General features: G+C 37.0%; 1 protein-coding gene across 2 annotated transcripts; it reads left to right on the forward strand.

Moving 5' to 3' along the window:
• Positions 1-4354: 4354 nt before the first annotated feature.
• RAB7A (RAB7A, member RAS oncogene family) lies at positions 4355-25851 on the forward strand. Of its 2 annotated transcripts, none has more exons than XM_087708986.1 (6): positions 4355-4510; positions 18955-19043; positions 21991-22117; positions 23774-23992; positions 24321-24449; positions 24906-25851. In XM_087708986.1, exons 2-6 carry the CDS (start codon positions 18991-18993, stop codon positions 24999-25001), a joined length of 624 nt encoding a protein of 207 aa, XP_087565112.1. In that variant the 5' UTR covers positions 4355-4510; positions 18955-18990; the 3' UTR covers positions 25002-25851. The 2 variants fall into 2 exon arrangements, with proteins under 2 accessions (XP_087565112.1, XP_087565113.1); XM_087708987.1 differs by lacking the exon at positions 4355-4510 and adding an exon at positions 4986-5109.
• The last annotated feature ends 94 nt before the right edge of the window (positions 25852-25945 follow it).

Genomic DNA, 25945 nt, shown 5'->3' on the forward strand with positions numbered 1-25945 from the left:
TGTATCCTTGGAAAGGGAATTTTAATTATTGTTAGGAAAGTCATGTGAGAATAGTGGGATTTCTTTTTGAGTTCTTTTGTTATGACATCATCCATCTACTCACATTCATCCAGTAATTTGTCTAAATTATCTTTGTCTAATTTGTCTAAATTATCTTTGTCTAATTTGTCTAAATTATCACTTTCATAGTTCTTATTATATGAGTTGGCTCCTTAAATCTATTCAGGGACATTCTCTCCTCTAGATCCTAATAATCTTTTTCTCCTTACCTTTGGAAATTCACACTTTATCTCTCTGCATTTATTTCCCAGCACGTCACATTCTCTGACTTTTGCTCATTCATACAAAGAAGTCATAAGCTATCTCGTTCTCTGATATGATTCAACACAGTTTTCTTTGTTATATCTTCAAACATCTCCCAATATACTTCTATGCAACACCTTCCTTACTTCTTTCTTCAAAATTTACATTTATCAAAAAGATTCATTAACTCTGTAATCTTATTGGATTTAAATAAAGTGTATTAACTTGTTGATTGAAGCTAGTCATTTTCCTAATGAGTTTGCTACAATAGCTCACCCATTTTCCTCTATCTTTAAGGAAATTAGTGTTATACAGGTAGTCCTCATCTTATGACTACAGCTGAACACAAAATTTCCATTGCTAAGCAAGACAGTTATTAAGTGAGTTTTGCCCCACCTTTTTTGTCAGAGTTCTTAACTGAATCAGCACAGTTCTTAGTAACCTGGTTGTTAAGTGAATCTGCCTTCCCCTTTGATTTTGCTTGTCAGAAGGTCGCAAAAGGTGATCACATGACCCCAGGACGTTGCAACCATCATAAATACATGCCAGTTGTCAAATGTCCAAATTTTGATCACATAACCATGGGAATGCTGCAATGGTCATAAGTATGAAAAATAGTCATATCACTTTCTTCAGTGCCATTGTAATTTTGAACAGTCACTAAACAAATGGTTGTAACTCGAGGACTACCTGTACACAGATCTGCTGATCTCCAGAGGAATTCCCATGTTAATCTTCCACAGCAAAGTTTTATTATCACAAATGTTTAGTGGATTATTTGTTAGTGTTATTTATTTCTACATTCATTAGACCCAATAGAATTGTTGAATGAATTCATCATACATTTTTCTGGTCGTTTAAAATCTCAAGAACTTCAGAATGTCTGCCACAATTCAAAAACACATTGAAAAATAAGAATTACCTCATAAATGTAAGAAGAATGTTATCTCTTCACTTACTGACCATTGCATTTGAATATTAAACTGTATAAAATGTATTTCTCAGAGCCAGTTTGGTGTAATAGCTAAGGCACGAGGCTAGAAACCAGGAAACTATAAATTCTAGTTCTATCTTAAGCATGAGTGACCTTAGACCAGTGCGTCACTCTCAGCCCTATCAAAGAGACAATAGCAAACTACTTCCAAAATCTTGCCAAAAAAATAATCAAGTAGCCAACAAACCAAATAACCACACAAGTAGGGACTAGTCCAGGCAGTTGCCAAGAGTCAACACAAGCACAATGTGTATCTTTCACCGCTTGAACCTTGTAAAGTCATTGTTCAATTTAGCCTGTCATTTAATAGCTTTTCCTGGCAAAGGAAAAGATTATTACATTTGCCATGGGTTACTAATCTGGGTTTTGTATTAATTTTGTAATGAATTTTGACAAAGAGCTTTCCTATCTGCAGTGTTTTCAAAAATATACAGCAGTTCTACGATAAATGTCAAGTATATATGGAAAAAAATATTTTGCTTTTTGTGTTAAGAATTACGGGTATCTGTAATGTTATTCAACCTAGAGTTCATCCGGAAAACTAGTATTTGAAATTTTCTACACGTAATCTGGATATGGAAATATTTATGTTCTAAAACTGCCTTGTTTAAGGCAGGTGAGGGGCTTTCTAGATGTTGAATTCTTCTCCAATGAACTCCATCTAGTATCATCAGTGATGAAAGGAATTTTACTTCAGCAACATCTGGAAAATCACAGCTTTCTCCTTCCTGATTTAATCTTTATAATAATCAGACATTTTTTGCTGAATTTTATGGATTCAAGGCCTCAGAATTTTCTTTGGAATTACATATTTGTTTTCATATTTTTAGGAACTAGTCAAGGTAATGTGATCCATTGCATTTTGATGCTTTTTGTTTTTCATCTGTCTTTTGCATGCTTAGTTTCCTTAAAAAATATTTGTATGATAAAATTTAGTTGTAGCAATGTATCCGTAGTGTGCTTTTCCCCTTATATTCTTTTTAGCAGATTCTGCCCAATTTATTGCTTTTGTTTTGAAGAGATACAGGACTACTAAATGCTACTGGTCTTTGATTAATGTCTCATCATTGCAATAATTAAATGATGGATTTTATTTCATCGGAACATAAAGACTATAATTATTGTTAATATTTAATTAATCAATCCCCTTATGTAATTTTGCTTTATTATAATTAAGTGCAGATATGAATAATTATCAGAAATCGGACCTAATAAATTCAGTGGCCTCAGTCAGACATAAATCAAGCACCCTATAAATTCCCACAATTTCTGCACAATAGCTGTGTTTATACAACATGCTAACCATAATTAAAGATGTATTGTTGATACAGAAATCACATAGTATACTAGGCTACAATGTAGTTAGCTAGCAAACACATCCAATGATTCTCAAAACAACCAGCCACATTTTAGTCTTAATGTATTCTAGAATTCCTGGCTTTGTTTCTTTCATAACTATGTATTCATTTCACGGTATAGATAACATAAGCATGGAATTGATGCAGTTATTAATTAACTTCTGAACAAGAGATAAAAGAGGCATAATATACACTGAGAAAGTCCTGTTGTTGGATGGAACATTACAATATGGATTTCATATGCAAGTAAACTAGGAGGATTTCAACATAAGGAATGCTATCATTAAATAACAGTAAAGTATGCAAAGGCCTTTTCCATGTAGCACTCGTTCTACTCTCCAAAGATGGCATGTTACCAGCTTCACTCCTGCTGATTTTGGAATGCTAAGACAAGGCAGAAATCCCAACTAAAAGAGCCAGTTATTTGGAGCAGCCTATAAGCCTATAAATGAATAAAAATAAAATAGCAGAACAGTTTGCCCTAGGCAGCACGGAGCCACCTTCACTTGATTGGATTCTTGCGTAAACTGCAGGGTAGGGTGGGTAGACTAAAGTTTACATAAATGTGACTTAAATTAGTTTTTCTTTATACATATTTCCTGTATAATACATAGATATCTGGACTGCAATTGCCTTTCAGGATATGCACAAAATCCTAAAGTTATGACAGCAGTAGGTCCAGAATGTCTGGTGCTAATTAATGCAGTTATAAAGCTCAATGTCACAAGACAGCATCACTTAGCAGTGGCAATCCTGGGGAAAAAATTGTGCGCCGAACCGGTAGTTAATGCCAATAGCAACCCACCCCTGCTTCACATCTTCCGATCTTCCTTTTTTCAGATGTTTTATGCTCTGGCTGGTGTCAACTTTGATGGTGTCCAGCCACCGTTTTCTTTAATGACCTGATTTCCTTTTACTGCTAACTGTTCCAAGCATCACACCAAGCGCTATATTTCTCCATGTATTTCTTTCCTTACAAACTATTATTGCTTCCACGATGTTCATGACACTTTGCACATCTCTTCTTGAATTGCCACATACACTTCTTAAATATCTCAGTTCTGCTGCATTCAATTTTTATCTTTCTCCTGACATACCAATTCTCACTTTTCTATAAGTGAATGGAGTACTGGATACTATCTTTGTTCTCCCCATAGATGCTTGCATTGTCTCCACTCCTCTTGCCTTACACTTCAATGTTCCGGGTGTGACATTTTGCTTTAATAGAGACGGACTTGCTTTAATAGAGACGGACTGATTAATGTTACAGTGCTGGGACAACAAGCTCAGGGAACGAAGTAGGTAGGCAGCAAAGTGTTAATATTGACTATCGAGGAAAGTCCCTTTGAAGCGAATGGATTTCGTAATCTGTTTGTCAAGCAATCTGATACCTGTTTACTCCAAAATAAGTTCCCGCCCATTGAACGAAGCTCACGTTGTTGTTTTTTTAAAAAGGTTCATGCTGGAAGCAGATGTTTGCTGCTTAATAAACTGAACCCGGAGCAGGACACCATTGACAAACCCCGTTTCAGAATTTTGCAAGGGGGGGGGGGTCCACAATGACGCGTATCATAGAGCCGCTGCCAAACGCTAGGCTAGAGCGTGAGCCTGCCGTAAATTAGAACCAAAGGCTCCCCGAAGCCCGTCCGACCTTTGGCCCCGCCCTTTTTATACGTCAGTGCAATCAAGACGCCGGGCAGGTCGCGTGACCGGAAGGGATGAGCAAGAGGCGGAAGTGAAAGCGGGGAGGGTGTTTGGCCCCATTAAAGCGGAGCCGAAGGGAGCGGAGGGTTGAAGGTCCTGAGGGGTGCGGAGGAACAGTTGCCATAAAGCCGGGTTTCGTTGTTTTTACACGGTGAGTCTGACGGCGCGGGTGGGGCCCCGGAGCGGCACCAACGCGGGGGGGGTCTTGTTGCCTGGAGAGCGGCCTAACGGCTTTGCGGGAGGGCGGGGGGCGCTCGCTTAGCCCACTGGGTTGGAGAACGGGGAGTAGAAGGGCGCGGCTCTGTCGGGGGCATCCGGGGGGGGGAGAATTCCTTTGTCGCTGTCCTTATTTTTTTCCCCCTTCCTCGACCGCCTTCGCGACGGGAGGAGGGAGCGGCCGCCTGGGGCCCCGCCCTGTTCGCTTTGGGGCTGGGGAGAGAGGCGGGGGGGGAGGTAGTTCTCCATAGGACCAGTTCAAGGGGGGTTGGGGGGGAAGAGGCAGCCGTTGAATAACGATCCGTCTGCGGTGGGCGGAGGTTTGGCAAGGCGAGGAGGCTGCCGGTAGGATGTCCCTATGAAGAAGCTTGGAGAGAGGGGTGGCTCCTGTCCTTCCGTCTCTTTCTCCACCCCCCTCCGTTTCTCCGGAACAAAGAAACGTGGACTTGAGGAAAACCCACTGTCCGTTGTAAGGGTTGCCTGGTTTTGGGTTGACCGTAGCTGGTTCCTGGCCCATCGCTGGAAAACTGAAAGGTGAGAGAGCTGCTGAGCCCTCCTCCTTGCCCGCCTTTGCTGGCTAAACAATAACGCTTCCTGTTAGTGCCCAATTGGAGACTTAATAGAATACGGATTCATGACTTTGGCCCGGCTTCAATTTGTTGTTCGGTGAATATCGAACTTCGATACTCAAACAAGCGGGAGCTTTCTGTGCATTTTTTTCAAATGTCCAAAGCTACTTACCAAGGTATCCCGTACCTTGCTGCTCTTCCCACCCCATCTCCCAGCTTGAAAATGCCTGTATTGTTCTGAGTAAATAGAAATTCCCTCCCCCCGATTTAATACTGCCATCTTAATACGAGTATCAGAGGATCATTCTACCTGAACCTTAATGCGGTTTTGTAGGATTTATATAATCCAGGTTGTGCTGCAAGAAGCCTTTCTGTGTTGTCTTAGACCAGTGCTTCCCAATGTGGGTCCCATGCCCCACAGGGGAGCAATTTGAACCTTGCTTAAACCAAGTTAATGGCCTTTTAGGCTTCCTTTGTGAGTAGAGTTCACTTTGAGTAAAACAAAAATTATATGGGGGAGGGCAGGATTTTAGAGATGCTTAGGTGGGGTATGGCCAAAAAAAAAGGTTGGGAACCACTGCCTTAGACAATACTATTGAGAGTAAATTCAAGAGTGGAATCAATTGAGCGATTATGTACAAGGACAGTTGAGCTCAATCTAATACAAGAGTTTCCTTTGAGTATGTGAATGATAAATCGGTTGGGGCTCACAATGTTATCTCACTGTCTAAACATGATGTGATTTACTAAGTTAAGGATGGTAAACAAAGCAGTGTCTTTCTGTATTGCCGTAAGTACTTAATCGGAATGCTAGACAACAAATGACTCAGGGTAAAACTAGGTTTCAAGACTTTACTCATTGATACCCTTGAAGAGAGCTAACCTTATCTTTGGTGCTATTGCATATGAATATGTCTTCATACTGAAGAAGCAGTGTGTGCCATATTTAGGTATTTAAAGCCTGGCAATTTAAGGCAAATGACAATAATGGATTGGGCCACTAAATTGATTTTACTGTGATAATTGCATATCCCAATGAAAGCTAAGCAATACCTTTAACTGTTCTAAATATTTCTGGGCTCAAATGAATGTATAGCCTAGATATGATTTATAGAATGTGTGTCTCTCAAAGTAAATTTTTTTATTAAGTTACTGGTAGTAAAATTAAACTATATTAAATGGAATCCATGTATATATCCTGTTCTATGTTTTCCCTCCTTAGCTGGGAAGAGCAAATATGCTGTCCTTCCTTGTGATTGCAGCAGCTGATTAAGCACATGATTTAGTTCATGAGTAGTTAAGTGCAATTTATCTAGGGATTAAATGTCATCAAGTGTTTCTAAGAGAAACTGGTATATACAAGCTATTGCTTTGGAAATTGTGATATAGAAAATAGGCTCTGTAGTAATCAATTTCTGTAAAGGCGAGGTTTGTCATATGCTTTGCCTTAAAATTCAGTTAATATAACTGAAAAGAAATAAATTTTAAGACATCAATTATTCAAAGTAGATATTTCAATTGGATAACTTTCTATGAATAATGGCAAGGAATGTCTGGACATTCTCAGTCATGTAAGTCATAGCTATCTCAGGTGCTTTTTTCAAAAGGCAATTGGGCTGGTTTTTCCTTGAAGAAAATATTTTGCTTCTCATCCAAGAAGTTTCATCAGTGGTGATGGAAGGATAGATGGTGACGCTTCCTGGATGAGAAGCAAAAAGTTTTCTTCTTTCCTCAAGGAAAAACAACCCAGTTGCCTTTTGAAAAAGAAGAAAAACACCCATGAGACAATGGCAGGGAATAAATACACTCCTTTAATAGTTCAATTTAAACTCAACAAGGTTATTAAATTTTGTAGTATCAATACTGCCCTCTAGAGCTTGCCCATGAAAAATTAGCAAATCCCAGAATTAAATTTTGACAGCATTTCCAATCCTACCTGTGCAATGTTTTCAAAAATTATACCCTTGGCCTCACCCCTGTTTTCAGGATCCTAACCCATAGCTTGAGAATTGTTGGTTTATTGTACTGAAAATTGTTGGCAAATAATACAAACATATCCTTACATCCTAATATATAAAGCTTAGTTGTTGCTTCATACAGGTGAAGTTTTGAGTAGTGGCGGATCTGTAGGAGACTTGCATCTAATGCTATAGAACTGTTGTTAGTGTGAGCAAATCCATAGTAGCTTCTAGACCAATTACAGAATCTTATGATACTATGCAAAATCTTATGATACTATGCCTATATTTGAACTTGTTCTTGGACTATAAATAAAGGCCAACCTTATAGTACCTTCTATTTAAAATAGTATATAATATGTGTATTGGTATCTCCCTTAAGGTATACTAGGTTGTACTTTCAAACTCTTAATTTCCCCCCAATTCATTTTAAAAGTTAAAGTGGCATATTAAAAGTGTTGAACTCAACAGCATACTTTTATGTTAAATATGTCTTTGTTATCCTTAAAAATTATTACAAAACAAATATATTGATTGGATGTTATAGTACTTTTGGCCATCTCCCCCATAGCTTAGAGCAGTATCCTAGTGTTACCAGTCAATTTATGGCACTGCAATGGTTGGATAGTTCTAAAATGTGTTTTGTGTAATTGGAAAATGACCTTTATTTGCCAAATAACCTGTATTTGTATTCAAGAGCTTAGGATAGCATACATAGCATTTCTCTTTCTTTTTCCCTCCCTACAACAACCCTATTAGATTGGCTGCCCAACATCATCCAGTAGTTTTCATGGCTAAGGATGTATTAGTATCTGAGTTTACCTGGTATCAATCAGATGGTTTAACCATCACATTACTCTGACTGTGAGTTCACCTCAGAAAAAATAAGTTGAGTGTGATTACTAGGAACCAAAAACAGATTTTTCTCACCATGGATATTTATAAACTTTATAACTCATTATTGTGAGTCTAACTACTTGATAAGATTAGTTCAAGCTTTTTCTGATGGAGATTTTGCATATATTATTTATGAATATATTTTCATAGGTTTAAGAATTGTCTACAACAGATTACACAAGAGGACAATGATGGGGCATCTGATTTGCAACAAAATATTGTAGATATAAAAAATATGGAGAATTGTTTCCAATCAATATTGACACTATTGAACTGCAAATCTGATTTGTTGTAAGGCAATGTTCTATGTTCCTGGACTACTCACTAAGAGACAGGTTTTTGTGTAGTGGTTAAAGCATCATGCTTGAAACCAAGAGATATGTGGCAGCAAATCAGCTAGATAACTTTGGCCATACTGCTATCTCTCAGTTTTAGGAAGAAGGCAATGTCAAACCACTTCTAGTCCAGTCAATGACCAGGAGCCCCCACTAACTTGAAGGCATCTGAAAACATAATTTATGTTAAACGCATGTATGGCAAAACCAGGTTTATTTATTTGGTCAGAAGTGGGGTAATTTCTTTTAAATCTGAGGATAAGTACATAATTAAATTTCATTGCTACTCACTCATAAATGTTGAACTTGAAGAGCTTATACTGGTATATTCTCTCTGACAATAGAATGAGTAGGCATGGAAGACAGGTGATTACAGTATTCCTGAGGTAACCATATAAATGGAGTAACAAGTAGTTATAAACAAAGCTATAATGTGAAAAGGCTATATTAGTTTTGTTTAGAAGTAGATAACTCAGTGTTTGTTGACAGAATGATACTTTTCCTATCACTTAGCAGTGTCAATTTCATATCAAATAACAGTGCAATTCATGCTGAGATCAATTTTAGACCTTTCACCATTAATATAGAAGCAATATTAAATAGGCAGTGACACATTATTGGAATCCTAAGTCCCATCTAATTTCATAAGTATGATGAGAAATCATCAATATTATTTAATTAAAAGATGCTATTACTGAACTTTCATAAAATGTGAATTATGACTAGTCCACAGTAATAGGCAAAGTTGGTAGTGGCCTTGTCTGTTAACATGTTTTTTCTTTCCCAAATGCTCATGTGCCTCCACCTCTGCCTTCAGGTCAGTCTTGGCAACTGCCTGAACAAGTCCCTGCAGTTTTCTTGAGAACATTTTCAGAAGTGGTTTCCTAGGGCTGTAGAATGAGAATAGTGAGAGTCCAAAGTCACATAACTGGTTTCATACTTAAAACTCATGGTCTCACGATGTCTCTAGCCTGATAACTATTTTGTGTTAGACAAATCCCTCATTCACTTAATTCTTCCACATTGCTATTTTAATTGCTCTCTTCTTTACAAGTTACTTCTGTATCTTGCTCAGCTGCCAGCTAATAGCTCTGAGAAACACATTACACCAAGTAATGCAATTTGTTTTGATTGTTGTTTATCATGTTGTATTTACAGAGCTGTTCTAAACCAGTGTTTTTCAACCACTGTGCCGCGGCACACTAGTGTGCCGTGACATAGTGTAAGGTGTGCCGTGGGAAAAACACTTTATATATAGTCAATATAGGCACAGAGTTAAAATTTTTTAACGTTTTCTAATGGTGGTGTGCCTTGTGATTTTTTTCATGAAAAAAGTGTGCCTTTGCACAAAAAAGGTTGAAAAACACTGTTCTAAACTATGATTTGTCAGATCCCCTATCAAATTTGGAGCAATATTGGATTTACACTATTGTGTCCGTGTGTGTGTGTGTTTGTAGATTTTCACGGGTGTAAGTATACTGGTCTCGTTGTATTTGGGTCTTTTCCCATATAAGATTGAGACTGCTTGGCAACGTTTCAGCGAGGTCTCACTCGCCATCCTCAGGCTGGTGTTTTAAGCCCAAAACCCAGCCTGAAGATGGCGAGTAAGACCTCGCCAAAACGTTGCCAAGACAATCTCAATCTTACACGGGAAAAGACCCGAATACAACAAGACCATTTAGCCTCTGCCAGCATTACTAAAAACATTGGCTTTATCAATCACATTTATATGACCAGTTATCTCACATAAAGTGACTCTGGGTAGATACAACAATTGAATAAAACAACAGATAAAACTAATTATAAATGTCATAATTTTAATTTAAATTATCAACACATTTAAAATATACAAACTTCACAGAGAGCAAGAATATCAATCATAGTTGAGCCATCAAGAATTTCTCTATTTTCCATTGCCTGGGGTCTTAATGGAATTCCTAAACAATAACAAAAAGAGCTATCCTAACTTTGGTGGGGATATTGTTCCATAAGGCATAACGGAGAAGGCCATCTCTTGGTACCCATCAAATACAACTACCAATCAATAAAACCCTTACTATTCCTTCTCTGCCTGTTGTAATGGAATGCAATGCAAATACTTTCCCAGCTACAATTACAACATATTTTTTGAGCAGGAATCATGAATCTTGAGGAGTCCCAGATTACATGCTGGGTCTGCCTGGGGCAGTGCCTTGCCATCTAGCACCAAAGATGGCATAATCTTTGTAGGAACCATCCAGTCTTACCAGGGTTCAGCTGAAGACTTTTGTACTCCATTCAGATCCTTTAAATTCAGATACACTTATATACTGTTAGGCATCTCTTTTGAGGGAATTAATGTCGAAATCTTGCAGTATTCTATTTAAGAAAGCACTCGTTTATGTCTGCCATTAGCTTTTCATGTTTTATTCTTGTTTTTCTAATCTAGATCATTCCAGGTTTCTATAGTCTGATATTTGATCATACTCAATAGATGGAAATTGCAATTTATAATATATGGAAATTGCAAGCTTAAGAGTGCTGATGGTATTCTTTGGAAGATAATTGAATGCGTTAAGTGCCAATTAATATCTCTTTTTTTAGTTCACTCTAGAATATGATTCTATTTATATTGACACCATAAATAGCTGTGGTAGGCAGTGAGATATTCAGAAGCGGATTTTAGACAAATAGAGGCAATAATGCTGGCACTCATGCCAATTATATTTCAGTTTTCTTGGCTGCTCTTGATCACAGTTTTGGTTAAGTTATAAACGGAGAGTGGAAAATGAAGCTGCTACCAGCATAGCTACTTGAGATGCATGGTGAAATTGCTTCAAGCAGACAAATTGCATTCTCTAAATATTAATATTTAATGAGTGTAAGCATCCCTTTAAGCAAAAGTATGGGCAATGTATAGAGAGCTTAAATTCTTGCTAGTGTTACTTAGAACTGGAACATTTACTATTTGAGGACTTAAGCATTGTGCAAACTAATGCTCAGCAGTTAAGATATCTAAAATATAGGAGAAATGTTTAGCTACTGTGAAAGTTGTAATTAACACTTTTGAAATGCACCAGTCAGAAAAGATTTTCACTCAGCTAACATTTCCCTACTTTTCAGATTAGCATTGCTGATGAGTTTTTCAAATATTTAAACTCAGCATATAGAGAGCTGGTTCAGGGAGCTCTACTAGATAAAGCACATTTGTGTAGTGAAAGCTTAGGGTAGGTGTTATAACCAAATAGTGTATAGGTAGATCTCACTTATAATCACAATTGGGATCAGAATTTCTGTTGCTAAGCAAGTTAAGTGAGTCATACTCAAATTTACTTTTGTTTGCCATGGTTGTTAACTGAATATAACTTCCCATTGATTTTTCCATTGGAAGTCATCTGGGTAGATCACAAATGGTGATCAAATGACCCCAGGAACTGCAGCTATCATAAATACATGCTGGTTGCCAAGCAACCAAATTTTGATCAGGTGACCATGGGGATACTGCTACAATTGTAAGCATGAGGACAAATTTTAAGTTACCTTTATCAGTGCTGTTGTAATTTCAAATGGTCACTAACAAATGGTTGTAAGTTGAAGACTACCTGTATTGAAATAGCATAGCTTTTCATACAGCTATTTCATAGACTTAGTAGTTTTTAGTACAATACTTAACTAGCCTGGCATATCTTGCTGCAAGCATATTTGTTTATGATCTGTTTTTTTTAATAAAAATGAAAAATTGATGCAGCAGCTGCGTTTAAGGCTGCCTGATGATGATACCTTTGTTGCTGCTTAAAGGTGTGCTTTTTTGTAAGAGTATTTTGCCAGCATCAAGGATATATAGGTAAAGATGCAGCTGATTTTTTAAGTGTTGCTTTTAGTGGGTGCTGTCAAATGTAACATGTCTTCTCAAATCTATTAGTCTGATTTTCCATTATTGTTAGACAAATAATTAAATCCTGGCAAGATTATTCAATTCCCTAAAGTCTTCTGCGGGAAAAAGACTTGAAGGAAAACCAGTAAAATTACTAAATATTGTGAAATTTATGGGAGAATATATTTTTAGCAGGAACAATGACTGCAACAAGTATGACTAATTCAGAACCAGTATTTTTGTAATGTAGAACTAAGTAAAAATTACATAATACTGCCTATGAGCAAATGACACACTTTACCTAACTCAGTGTTTTTCAACCTTTTTTGTGCAAAGGCACACTTTTTTCATGAAAAAAATCACGAGGCACACCACCATTAGAAAATGTTTAAAAAAATTAATTCTGTGCCTATATTGACTATATATAAAGTAATTTTCCCACGGCACACCTTACACTATGTCACGGCACACTAGTGTGCCGCGGCACAGTGGTTGAAAAACACTGACCTAACTTAATAGTTGGGTTCATTTAACATATTATACTAGGCTAAAGTAGAGTTGTTGTGTCTGTGGGTTGATTTAGAGCCGAGGTGGCGCAGTGGTTAGAGTGCAGTACTACAGGCCACTTCAGCTGACTGCTATCTGCAGTTTGGCGGTTCAAATCTCACTGGCTCAAGGTTGACTCAGCCTTCCATCCTTCCGAGCTGGGTGAAATGAGGACCCAGACTATGGGGACAATATGCTGACTCTGTAAACCGCTTAGAGAGGGCTAAAAGCCCTATGAAGCGGTATATAAGTTGAACTGCTATTGCTATTGATTGAATTGTGAAAATAAAGCCATAACAATAAAAATTACAAACAATAAGAATTAATAGTAAATAAATAGTAAATATATTGGGGATAAGGAGCACTCTCAGATGCAAATCTGTTTTCCAGGGGTGCGCAATTCAAAATGACCACCTCAATCCCTGATTCTGGTTTCCCCTTATCAACAGCTTCACCATATTCTCTGACTTGATTTCAGTTTGCTTTTCCTCATCCGTATTCAGATAAAAGTAATGTTATGTTTCTTTTGGATTTTGTAGTAAGAAGTAATGAGCTAGGTATCCTCAATTTACTCCAAATCAATATTTTTAAGTAATTTTATATGGATTTTGTACACTGTACAAGGAGAAACTTATGGGCGTCAACAATCTATGTAGATTCAAACATTTCCCCAATACCATGGGCTGCGTGAGTATACATAGGACAAAAATCAGAACCATTACAAAACAGTTCCTCTAAGGTCTGATCCATACTTGATGGAATGGAAAAGGTATTAGAAGATAGATTAATCATCCAACAAAATTGAATCAAAAGTGAATGTAAGAGAAGAGTGGGTGGAAGCTAATTGGACCAGAGGGAAAGAACTGTATGACAGAAAAGCATTAAAGTACATGGAGTTATGCTGAGAAGTACGAACTAGCATGTTTGGTAGAATGATAAAGTAGAAGAAGCTGTGGATAAGAAGTATTGATGCAAAACCAAGAGTGAAAGGAAAATATGTGTGTAGAGAAAATGATAGTTGCTAACTGAAGTAGGTGCTCCATCATAACTGGAGGTTTTTAAGAAGAGATTGGACAGCCGTTTGTCGGTAGAAGTCTCCTGCTTGAGTAGTTGTTGGACTAGAAAACCTCCACGATCCCTTCTGTTATGCTGTTAAATAAATTAATTAGAGAAAGTAAGGAACAATTAAAGTTAAAAGAGAAGATATGGAATAAAGGAAATAGATTGGAATTATGGATTTTTCCCCCCATGGCAATGGAATTAAAAGATGGCTGCTGAATATAAGATTGGTATATAAGAGGAAGTAAATGTGTGAGAATAAATAGAATGCTTTAATGGTTTGATACTGAATAAATAGTAAAAGAATGTATTCTATTGATTATTTAGCATATTTATTAAAATATTTAAAGATGCGAATGTTCTTTGTAAGCCATGCTGCATTTTTGGCTGAGAATTAATGCTCAGAAAGTTAGATTACATGGCCGTAACAAGCATGGATCCCAAAATTATGACTGAGCTGTGCTTGATGGAAAAATGGAGTGTATGATTGCAAGTTATATGGTAAATAATCAAAAGTAGAAATGGGGAAATGAATGGAGCAATTTCTAGATGTGCAAATGCTTGAAAAAAAGTAATGGATAGGGTATAGTTTGAGAAAAATCAATGTTTATTGAAGAAGTAAAAGTGGATACATGTAAGAGAGTGCATCTGCCCTTATGAGTTGTGGTGGCGCAGTGGTTACAATGCAGTATTGCAGGCTAATTCTACCCGCTGCTGGCAATTCGATTTTCACCGGTTCAAGGTTGACTCAGCCTTCCATCCGAGGTGGGTAAAATGAGGACCCAGATTGTTGGGGCCAATATGCTGAGATTGTTAATTGGTTAGAGAGAAGTGGTATATAAGTCTAAGTGCTATTTCTATTATATGGAAGTTTCTGGACTGGAAGGTTCGCTCACTGTTCATTGTTGCACTAAGGATAGTCTTAAACTTTCTATGGAAAACTATACAGAATGATTCTTATAAGTTCTTTATAGAGAATAATTGGAAATAACCATCATGATCATTCTTGCCAAGGCTATTCCCAGGTAAACCTTATTTTAAATTACAGTGGGAAGCTTATTAATGTCCTTACAGCAGGAGTGTCAAACTTGATTTCATTGAGGGCCGCATCAGAATTGTGTTTGACCTTGGGGCAGGGGGGGCTTGGCCAGGGTGAGCATGGCCAGCTCAACATCTTTCCTTTTGGAGCACCTGTGGTGGCCTGAGCACTCTGACATAGAAAACAGACTTCTGAGCTCCATTTTCAGCTGCGACAACTTCCTGCAACCCACTGCCAGCGAAAACAGAGTTTGGGGGGGGGGGGGCGTTTTCACTGGCACAAGCACCATAGGCCAGCCCTTCGCTGTTTCCAGGGTGGCCCCATGAGCCAGACTAAGCATCTGTGGGCCAAATTTGGCCCACGGACCTTGAGTTTGACACCCCTGCTTTACTGCTTGGTTTGAGGAAGATACAGTTGGTATCATGATTCTCATCCAAGGAATCACTTTGATCTGTCTTCATTCAGAATCCATAGAATAAATACTGTTCAACTTCATACTCTCTTTCAGAGGAACTAGCAAACCTTGAGTTTAAAATCACACTTCTATAAAAGTAAGATCTTATAGCGAAAAGAAATTATGAAGTGCTTTCTCCATGAAGGAAGGAATGTGATTAAGCATTCTGAGCCCACACATGTTGTAATCTGATTGTGCAGACTTGTGCCAAGTATTGTTCCTATGGTAACCTGAGGGAATAAAGAGAAATACAGCAATAAAAAAATATAATTATCAATAAAGCTTACTTCATATGTGCAAATACTAAAATTCAATTATTCTCACCTTTGTTATCTTTATCAAAATAGCAAACAGTTCATTAAATCCCCTATATCATCACATGACTGGAATTCAAAATCCCCCTCCAAAGTTTAGTGTTGTATGCTAAGGCATTTAGCAAAGTTATTTAGTTGGGAAAATGAACTTACATATAGACTGGTATGCCTTAGAAGAAATAAATCAACAATGGAGTCATACCTTAAAATAGCCACAAATGTCTTTTCTAAACTGAACAAATTTGGAATATGTAACACTTTTAAATTGTGGTACTGTGATTGAGTATTTTGAGGGTTGAAATCTACATACTGAAAGCTACTAATTGGAAAATATTGATTTACAGTATCCGTTTTTCTCAAAATAGTACAATGATGAAACTTTGAGTAATTAGCTTCCTATGAAATACAATTTTGTCAGAAATAAACCATAACTCCAAAAGGATATGGACAAGAGTATGGTATACATTAACTAATTGTTAATGTAAGGACTTTTTATATTTGTAATAACTATGACTGGCTGCTGGTATAGAGTGCTAATTTTTTATAGATGTTTCAAATTTCATAGATTATATCAAAGGCACTATTGATAAGGCCTCATTTTATCTTTAAAAATGGTATTTTTTCATGGAATTTTTACCAGTTAAATGTGTTAAAATTTATAGGAAAGTGCACACTTGATAACATTACATAATGTTTTATGAATAATGTTAGTAGTTCCCAATTTGGCAGATTAGAAGGAGGAGATTTAGGAGATAATTTCCACACAAATAGTCCCTTTGTTTACCAATAAAGGAGAATCTTTGCAGCTCAGGTTGAAATGAGAAGCCCTTGGTGGTCTCTGAGCTTGATTGTTTTCTTGCAGAGGTTTCAGTACCCAAACTAGATAACATAATCAGTGCTAGTCATTATGATTTCCAAGGCATCATCATCAGTAGCACAGATGTTACCTAGTTGGGTAATGCAACATCTGCAGGAAAACAACCAAGTCCCTTTTTTGCTGAATACTTTACCACCAGAGATCTGCTCTGACCCTTTTTGTCTTTGGGATGCAATTTTTTAAAAAGCTGTTCCAGAAAGATTTTTTAATTAATGAAGATAATGCCATAAAGTTATTGATACTCTCTAAAAATATTTTTCAATATTTATTATTGTTTTTATAATCCTTATACTATTGTATCCTGGATGTTTTTCCTTGAAGGTGGTAAGGGTGGCAAGACTGCAGGGTTTGTCTAATAAATAAATGAATGCCTCAATTTTACTGATTGATATCTGAATTCTATTGAAAGTTCTTTGACTAATTTGTATTAAAATTACAAAGATTTTCCCCCTGGGTATGTTTAAATGCTTTCTGAACCAAGGTTAAGCCTTGTAGTTGCTAACTGAAGTAGGTGTTAATTAATTTTGCGTTGTTATAGTAGTAGCATTTAATCATGTAAGTGTTAATAATTGCAGTTGTGCTCTGCTGGTACTGAGTAGCTCCATTGGCATTTGGAAAGCAGTGCTGTCATGAACAAAAAGTTTACGTGAGAGCTGTGGCTTTCAAAGTTGTATTCATAATTCAAACATCTGAAAGAAAAATTATTTGAATCAACAGAATCTTAATACATTGAATCCCCATCATTGAAGATAACATGGAGGAAATGAATCCCATGTTAGGTGGTCTTTTAAAAATAAGGGCTAGTTTTATTTTTTAGAGCAGTACAATAAAACCATGATTTACTCAGTGCAATGGACTTTCTTGGAAGGGAACTAAATGTCATTGCAACTTTATTTCATTTATTATTTAAATTTCATATTTATGAGCACCCATATCCCTCAAAGAGAGAGTATTTGAATACTGCAGTACTGCATTTATCGTTTGTGTGATGATGTCATGATGCAAATGACTCAAATTGTTAGCATGGTTTGCTATGATCAAGTCCTCTTTGATTTACCGTATTTTTTGACTATAAGATGCTCCTAGATTTAGCAGAAGAAAACAAACAAACAAATAGTTTTTGGCCTCTGCACATCACGTTTTCACCCACCCCGGCTGCCAGAAGCACTTTGCAGACAGAAATCAGGCCCATTATTGGCCTGCAGATTGCTTCTAGGGGCGGGGAGAGCGAAAACATGATGTATGGAGGGTTCAGGAGACCAAAAATGGGTCCATTTTTAGCAAAAATGGGCCATGCAGAGCACTGCGGGGTGCTTCTGGGGGCCAGGGAAGGAGAAAAGGTGATGAGCAGAGGGTTCAAGAACCCAAAAATAGGCCCATATTCTGTCTATAAGACATACTGAAATTTTTAGGGGGGAAGTGCATCTTATACTCAGAAAAATGCGGTACTAGAATTTGGGAAATAATGGAACACTGCGCCCTACATTAAAATTTCACCTTATGATTTGTTCTTCTAGTTTCTTCTTGAAAGACAAATGATTCAACTGTGCCTTAATATTTTTTAAACTAGCTGCTACTTTTGCATTTGGACACTTCCTTTTTTTGGCACGCAATGTTTCCCTGCAGCATTATATCTACATTAAGGAGCTTGCAATCCATAATGGTATTTTCTTTAATGTTCAACATTTGTGAAACTTACACAGCAGAATATAGGTACTAACAGGTCTTCACAATTTACAAGCCTAATAATCATAGCCTTGTTGGACATTTTAAATGAAGCTGCTATTCTATACTTGGTTGGAATTTCAGTTCACAGTAGATTGCATAATTATACTTAGACAGTTGCAGAGCAAATGTTTCATGTAACCTCAAAGGTTATGCCTAATGTACAATTTTGCTGTACTTCATTCTCTTTTCCACTTGTTCTCATATTGGAATTAAGCTGTGTGTGTGTGTGTGTGTGTGTGTGTCAAAGCTGTAGTAAGCACTTCTTAACAAAAATAAGAATTATGGACTTTTCTCTCAAATTGAATCTCTGGTAGGACTAACATTCTTTCACAGAGGAATTTCTGAGACTATTAACCTGAAACTTAAAACAATTTTTCGTACCAGCTTTAAGAAGATAACTAAGGCTATTTTTTCTGTTTAAGCCAAAAAGGAAAATGTTGGAATGCTTTTAAGATGGCTAGCATTCAGCATTAGTGAAGTTTCTGGGGAATCTTTCCTTCCTGCTTTTATACTTTATGGGGCACTTAAGTTGAATAGCTAAGCATTCTCTGGATTTGATCAGTAGCCAAACAGAGGCTTTTTTTTGCAATGAAGTGGTTCCATCTTTACATCTGTTTTGAGAAAGCAATATACCTAGTACCTAGTTTGCAAAGATATGAAATATTAATATGTTACCTGTATTTTGACTTGTCTGTAAAAGCAAATGGATTGCAGAGTAAGATGTTTATATTGTAATTTCTTTTTGTCTAGTAAGTGCACTTGAATATTCATCTGAATTCTGTAATAATGACTTCTAGAAAGAAAGTATTACTCAAAGTCATCATTCTTGGAGATTCGGGGTAAGTATTAGTATAATAATATTCTCCTAGGTGCTGCTTGGAATGTCCAAGCATGGGTTTAAGCATTGCTTAAAAATGGTCAGCAAAGAGAATTGTGTTGCACTAAGCCATACAAAACACCCAAGATAATATAGAAATGTAAGCTTTGCTGCAATTGAAATGTAATGAAGAATTATGGAAAATCTTTCAGCTTACAAAGTTTTGCAAAAGAAGGGCACTGAACATAGCATAAATATCTAGCCTAACAAAGTACATATCATGCAAAGCGTATGAGCATACGATTCTTAAAGCAACAAAAATGTGAAAAAATATATTAAAAAATAATTTCCGGGTAAGATAAGAAACCAGCAGTAAACAGGGATTGGGAGCACTGAATAAATTGTCAAAGCATTTTGTCTGTGATTCTAGCAAAGTAGTTCTCATTGCTTAAAGTATAGTGCATGGAGTAAAAGCTAGCTTTTTGTTTCCTTTTTTAAGCTTTACATAAGAAGTAGATGTGACAGACTAGAAAAAATTGAAATCCAATGCTTGGCTACCTTTCAAAGATAGTTATCTAGGTATAATTATCAAATTTATGTAGCTACCCATATGACAAGAAGTGTGTATCTGTCCAATATACATCAAAAGTACAAACAATAAACATTGGTCATATTAAAGGTTTAAAAACACATAATTCAATCAGCAATGTATGTCACAAGATCATGCCAGTTAAAATATAAAAGATGCTGATATTAAAATAATATTAATATACTAGTATATGGAATATAATACTATTAATATATTAATTATATAGTATACAAATATATTTGTATGCTAGTAAAATAGTATACAAACTATGAAACAGTAAGTCAGTTGTACTTTGATCATTAATCAGATGATATATAATCAGTAAGATCAGATCAGTATGAAGTACTCAATGCATCTTTGAGACTTTTTCAGTTATTGTGATTGGTAAAAAGAAATCCCACTTGCGTACTTGAATCTAATGTCATTAAGCTAGAGATTCAGATAATGTTCCCACAATCATGAACATCCATGTAAAAAACATTTGGAAGTGAAATGGTCTTGAAATAAATACTGTAATTTTACATCATTCTTATTTATCGGAGGCATCGAGGTTTCCTAATCTCATCGATATATGCATACCATCTGAGCAGCAGCCACTGTAATAAGGCATAATAGTTTATCAAATGATAATATGGATAGTCTTTGACATACAGCCACAATTGAGACCAGAACTTTGGTTGCTCAGTGGATACAGTTGGAGTCATGCCTGATCTTAAAACGTTTTTGCCACAGTTGTTATGTGAATGACCCCATTTGTTAAGTGAATCATATCATTAAATTAATCCAGCTCCCCCCTCCCCCCATTGATTTTATTTGTTAGAAGCCAACTGGGAAAGTCATGAATGGAGATCACATGACCCCAGAATGCTGTTACCATCATAAATACATGCCAATTGCCAAGCACTCAAGTTTTGATCACATGACTCTAGGGATGCTAAGTCAGTCCTAAGTGCGAGAACCAATTGTATGTCACTTTTTTCAATGCTGTTGTAACTTTGAATAATTGCTAAATAAGGTCCATTGCTGAAGCCCACCAAGGAATTTCCCCTTTCCACATGGAAATGACAGGAAATCCCTCAGAGCACTGCTGGAACAGACCTCAAATCCTTTTATCTTCTTCGCTTGTAATCTTCCCTGCTGGCTTCTCTATTGACTTCTGAAGAAGCCAGCAGAGAAGATTGCAAGTTGCAAACACATGATTATGGCTCACTTGGCAACCTGCCATAAATGCCAGCTGATTGCCACACACCCAAAATGTGGTCACATATTCACATATGTGATGGCAATCACAAGGAGATGGAAAAGTGAGATCCTTTATGATAACCAGAAGTGCTTTACAGACTATAAAACATTCCATGTCCACTATAACTTTGCAAAGTTGTTAAATGGTCGGTTGTAAGTTAGGGACTACCTGTATGTGGCAAAGTGCTATCTTTCAGTTATAGGAAAGCTGCAGCTGAAGGAATCCTTTTATTCCTTCTCGTAAATCTTGCAATCAACAGATGTAGCTACAGAATTCAAGTAATAGAATTCATAATTTTATTCCTTTGACCAATGTGGGTGATAGTATTATTACAACACATCTGGAAGACTGTAGACTAAGCTTGATTCATAAATCAATTTTGAGCCATTGAGTGATTAAAGTTTATAATTAACATGGTATGACCAGTTACTTATTTCTACTGTATTCTAGAAATGGTAAATAGAAACATGCTGTCATAAAGAACACATAAAAGCATTCTTCCAATCTGTTGATGTAGATTATGGGATATCTGGAACAGAGACTTCTGTAGGTACAGGATAATGTATTCCTGACCCTAGTTCAATAAGTAATTTCTAAATGAATCAGTTGCAGGCTTACTGTCAGTTGAGTTGACCTCAAAACATAAATATAAATAGGTTGTATTAATTGTAGAAATGAAGATGCATGCAGTAGTTAAGTTATGATAGCAATGGTGTGTGCCATTTTAATGACATTTTTGCAGCATGAGTTAAGCAAACCCATTGTTCACTATGGCACTGTTTTGCTGAAAACTGGAAATAAGTGCCAGTTTTTGGCAAAGTCATCATAAAATGTGCCATGTGGTTGTGGGATGCTGCAGATGGCCATAAATGCAGCCCTGATGCCAAGTGCCCAAAGTGCATTCATACTGTTGGAACTTTGGGTCTAGGTCACAAGTCTCCTTTTTGTAAACTTGGTTGTAACTTTGAATAGTTGTTAAGCAGTCAGTCATAAGTCAAGGACTTAGATGAAAAAACAAAAGGAGATGCATGCAAACTAGCATTTTATCTGCCCAAGATTATAAATTTGGATTGAATATATTATTACTGAGCTTGTGCTATTGTTTTCCATCGCTTGAATTATTTTCTGTTTGCATAGGGTGGGAAAGACATCTCTTATGAATCAGTATGTTAACAAGAAATTCAGTAATCAATACAAAGCTACAATAGGAGCAGACTTCCTGACCAAGGAGGTGATGGTGGATGACAGATTAGTCACAATGCAGGTAAGAGTGTGCTTTTAGCATTTTCTTATAGAAGACCCCATTTCTGTTTTCCATTATTTAATGTATGCCAACATATAGAACATTTCTTACGGGTTTTTTCCCCCAGATTTTGCAGAGGATGGGCAAGTTCAGCTGTAATTTAAAAATCTTAACAAGATAGTGTGGGGCCTTCAGAAACACAAACTTCATAAATTTGAAATTAGGACAAACATATGCTTTTGCTTATTACTATGGGACATCCTCTCCCCACCCAAATGGTCTGATAGAGACAACATTTTCCCAGTATACGCATCTGAGAAGAGATCAGAGGGGTCAGCATCCAGGGCATGACCATCTCAGTAGTGACTCCTACTATTCCAGCCTACCTCTGAGGATGGATGGATCCTTATGTATTTTAGAAAATAATGGTAAAGACAGTCCTGTTTAGGAGGACATGCAGGTAGCAAAGTCTTTCTAATGATAGCCGTAATTTTTACTAAATGGCTTTGTTTTTAATGACTACCTATGGATGCTTTTCGTGTCATCATTTTGTTTTATTTTTATGGCAAGCTGACTACAGTCAAACTAAACTGCATGCAAAAAAAGCTACAGATTAAAGTTACCTTGCAATATGGGAATTGACTTGATTTGATAAACTGGCCATCTTAGAAAGATTTCAGATCTAACATAGTTCGTGTTTCCTGTTATTTGATAATTATAAAGATAATGAATTGATTGTCAAATTCTGCTACTCATCTTTAATTATGGGATCTTACTATTGCTGTACCTACCTGTTTCCCTGAAAATAAGACCTCCCCAGATAATAAGCCCAGTCGAGCTTTTGAACACATATGCTAAAATAAGCCTTCCCCAAAAATATTGCAATGCAGCAGCAGCCATGAGGTGACCACGCTCGCCACCTCCTGCACCTCAAAAATAATAAGACCTCCCTAAAAATAAGGCAAAGCGTTTATTTTGGGGGTCAAAAGAAAATAAGACGCTGTCTTATTTTTGGGGAAACACGGTAATGGATAATATCAGGCTAGTCTTCAGAATTTCCAGTTCAAATATTAATAGATCTCATTAGATCACACATCTTGTCCTATTCTATTCTAGAGTGGTTATAAAGATAGCTCGGGAGACATTCTTCCACTGTGAATTCCATAGTAAAAACAAGTGGGGAAGGAAGAAACTAGTTTGTAACAAAGGGATGGTGGGAGCAGCAGCAAAAGAGACTTAATTTCCCAAGTGCTCCTCATCCCCAAGGGAGGAGATAAGTTATCCCAGAACCACAGTACTCAAAAGGAGGTCTGGGTTTACTTTGGCATTCCTTATTTGTGGTAGTGAAGAAATTGGGCTGATATGATTAAAACCTTACATTGGTTCTATAAATAAAAGAAAGAGGAGTAGATCTAAAGCCAACTTCCTTTTCCACCCCTGCATTTCTAGAGGGAAGCTGACAGCCTCTTTAATGTGGGGTCTCTTCATCTGACTGTGAATCCAATTTATTCCCCAGAGTTCTTAGGTATGCAGAGAGTGTTTCAAAGACAAAAGGCAAGAACACAGGGTCACTAAATAAAGAGAGGAGTATAGCTGATCCCACATTTTAAAGCATCAGATTCTCTTTGATTTGAACAGACAATTTGCAATTAAGCTACTGTGTTCTTCTCTTTGCAGATATGGGATACAGCAGGGCAAGAACGGTTTCAGTCTTTGGGAGTTGCCTTCTACAGGGGAGCGGACTGCTGCGTGCTGGTTTTTGATGTAACGGCTCCCAACACATTTAAAACTCTTGATAGCTGGCGAGACGAATTTCTCATTCAAGCCAGTCCACGAGATCCTGAGAACTTTCCTTTTGTTGTGCTGGGAAACAAGATTGACTTAGAAAATAGACAAGTAAGTGGGATGCTACATTGAAGTAGAACCAGAGCAGATGCCCCCACCCACCCACCCAAGGATGGATTGCAAATTAACAACCAGATTTTCAGACTGGATATTTTGCGAAATGTGATACCAAAGTACATGAATAAAATATCTGCTTTTGAGAATGTAAATAGAATAACATTGCTTTGGGAAGAAACTTTGGGTGTGCAAAGATTTCTCAGCACTCATGACCTCTGCAGCTTAGGAAATAATGTGGAGTTCTTTGTAATAAACAAAGGGTTGCTGATTAATAGGAATGTATGAACTTAACTGAATTAAAATAACCTTCCTGTGTTACCAGGTTACCACAAAACGAGCACAGGCCTGGTGCTACAGCAAAAACAATATTCCTTACTTTGAAACCAGTGCGAAGGAGGCCATTAATGTGGAACAAGCTTTCCAAACAATTGCACGAAATGCACTTAAACAGGTGAGCCCTGCCTAGTGCCTCCTATTGGCAATCAATTCATATCCCCCTTATAAGATCAAACTTTCTGATGGCTGGCTATAGACTGTAACAGCCATTGCTGTGTCTTTTATATATTAGCAGTCATCCAGTTTACTTTTCCAAATAACCAGCTTGTTTGCAATATTTTAACATTCTATTTTTTTTGGGGGGGGGGGAATCTTCTGTGGGATCTTTAGTGTCATTAGGATTGATTTGTTTAAAAAAATAGCCGAATGAGCTACCTTTCGCTTCCAGTACTCAGTGCCATCCATGGCAGGAAAGGCTTAGAGTTTCTTTTTAAGGGATAGTTTGGAGACAATGTATTCCTTGGAAATTACACTAAGCTTGCATGCCTCCTATTCCCAAAGCAGGAACTGGTCAACTTGAGCAAAGTAATTTTGAACTGTAGTTGATGATCTCTGTCTTCTTTCCTGGTAGGAAACTGAAGTGGAGCTTTACAATGAATTTCCGGAACCTATCAAATTAGACAAGAACGACCGAGCGAAGGCTTCTGCGGAGAGCTGTAGCTGCTGAGGTGGGGCTGGAGGGATTAAGCACAGTCCTTCACAAACCGATATCACACTTAGGCCTTCAACCATAAATGGCCCTTCTCCTCTCCTGGGGGAAATAAAGATACCATTTCCAGAGGCCAAATTGCCCCCTGATCGTGAACAACTTGTAAACCCATTCATTCCTCCCCACAACTTCATCAGTAATCATACATCCCATTACATTTTTATGGTAGCAGACCTTTCTCCTCTAGTTATTAAAAAGGAACCTCTTATACATTTGGAACTTAAGCTACATCCAGATGTCCCTTGGAAAGAAACTGTGTACAGATACACTGTAACGATTTCCCTTTAATTGTCTTGTGTTTCCCCGTGAAGGCGGCAACTGGAAAGGGTGATTACTCATAGTTCATTGCAAGCTCAGCACTCAGTCCCACTAGGTTGAGTTTTGTATGTATCTGTTAATGCTTGTTACTTTTAACTAATCAGATCTTTTTACAGTATCCACATATTATGTAATGGCTTCTTTAGGAAAAAAGAATCTTATAGTACATGTTAATATATGCAACCGATTAAATGTATAAATTAGTGTAAAATTCTTGAATTACATGTTTAAGTACTGAAACACAAGCTGTTTAGGAAATGAACAGGACACTTGTGAAATGCAGCGTGCTAGCAGCACAAGTCCAAATAGAGACAGTATTCTGTACAGTAGAAGCAAGAATTATGTAAACATTTTTATTGATTTACGAGCCAAAAAGCTTCATCTCCTTGAAAAATATTATCTGGCTTATTTGTAGTGGAAAATTTTCAAATGCATGATTTTGCGTGCCGGACTATTGGACTTCAGAAATTAAATACAGTTTTCAAAATGATTGCTTTGTTTCCTTTTAACCCCTTCACAGTTACTCTACAAATGTGTAAAGAGGAATTTTAACATGGAATATCCGACTCTTGTAGATACAGCTC

The sequence above is a fragment of the Thamnophis sirtalis genome, unplaced genomic scaffold (assembly GCF_051295495.1).
Source record: "Thamnophis sirtalis isolate CommonGarterSnake01/CBP01778 unplaced genomic scaffold, rThaSir2_p1.2 scaffold_3, whole genome shotgun sequence".
Classification (NCBI taxonomy): Eukaryota; Metazoa; Chordata; class Lepidosauria; order Squamata; family Natricidae; genus Thamnophis; species Thamnophis sirtalis.

Excerpts from the sequence above, each read along its gene's own strand:
- RAB7A (XM_087708986.1), top strand. The coding sequence starts at position 18,991 with ATGACTTCTAGAAAGAAAGTATTACTCAAAGTCATCATTCTTGGAGAT. Across the intron at positions 22,118-23,773 it reads ACAGATTAGTCACAATGCAG|ATATGGGATACAGCAGGGCA; the intron begins GTAAGAGTGTGC and ends TTCTCTTTGCAG. Across the intron at positions 23,993-24,320 it reads TTGACTTAGAAAATAGACAA|GTTACCACAAAACGAGCACA; the intron begins GTAAGTGGGATG and ends CTGTGTTACCAG.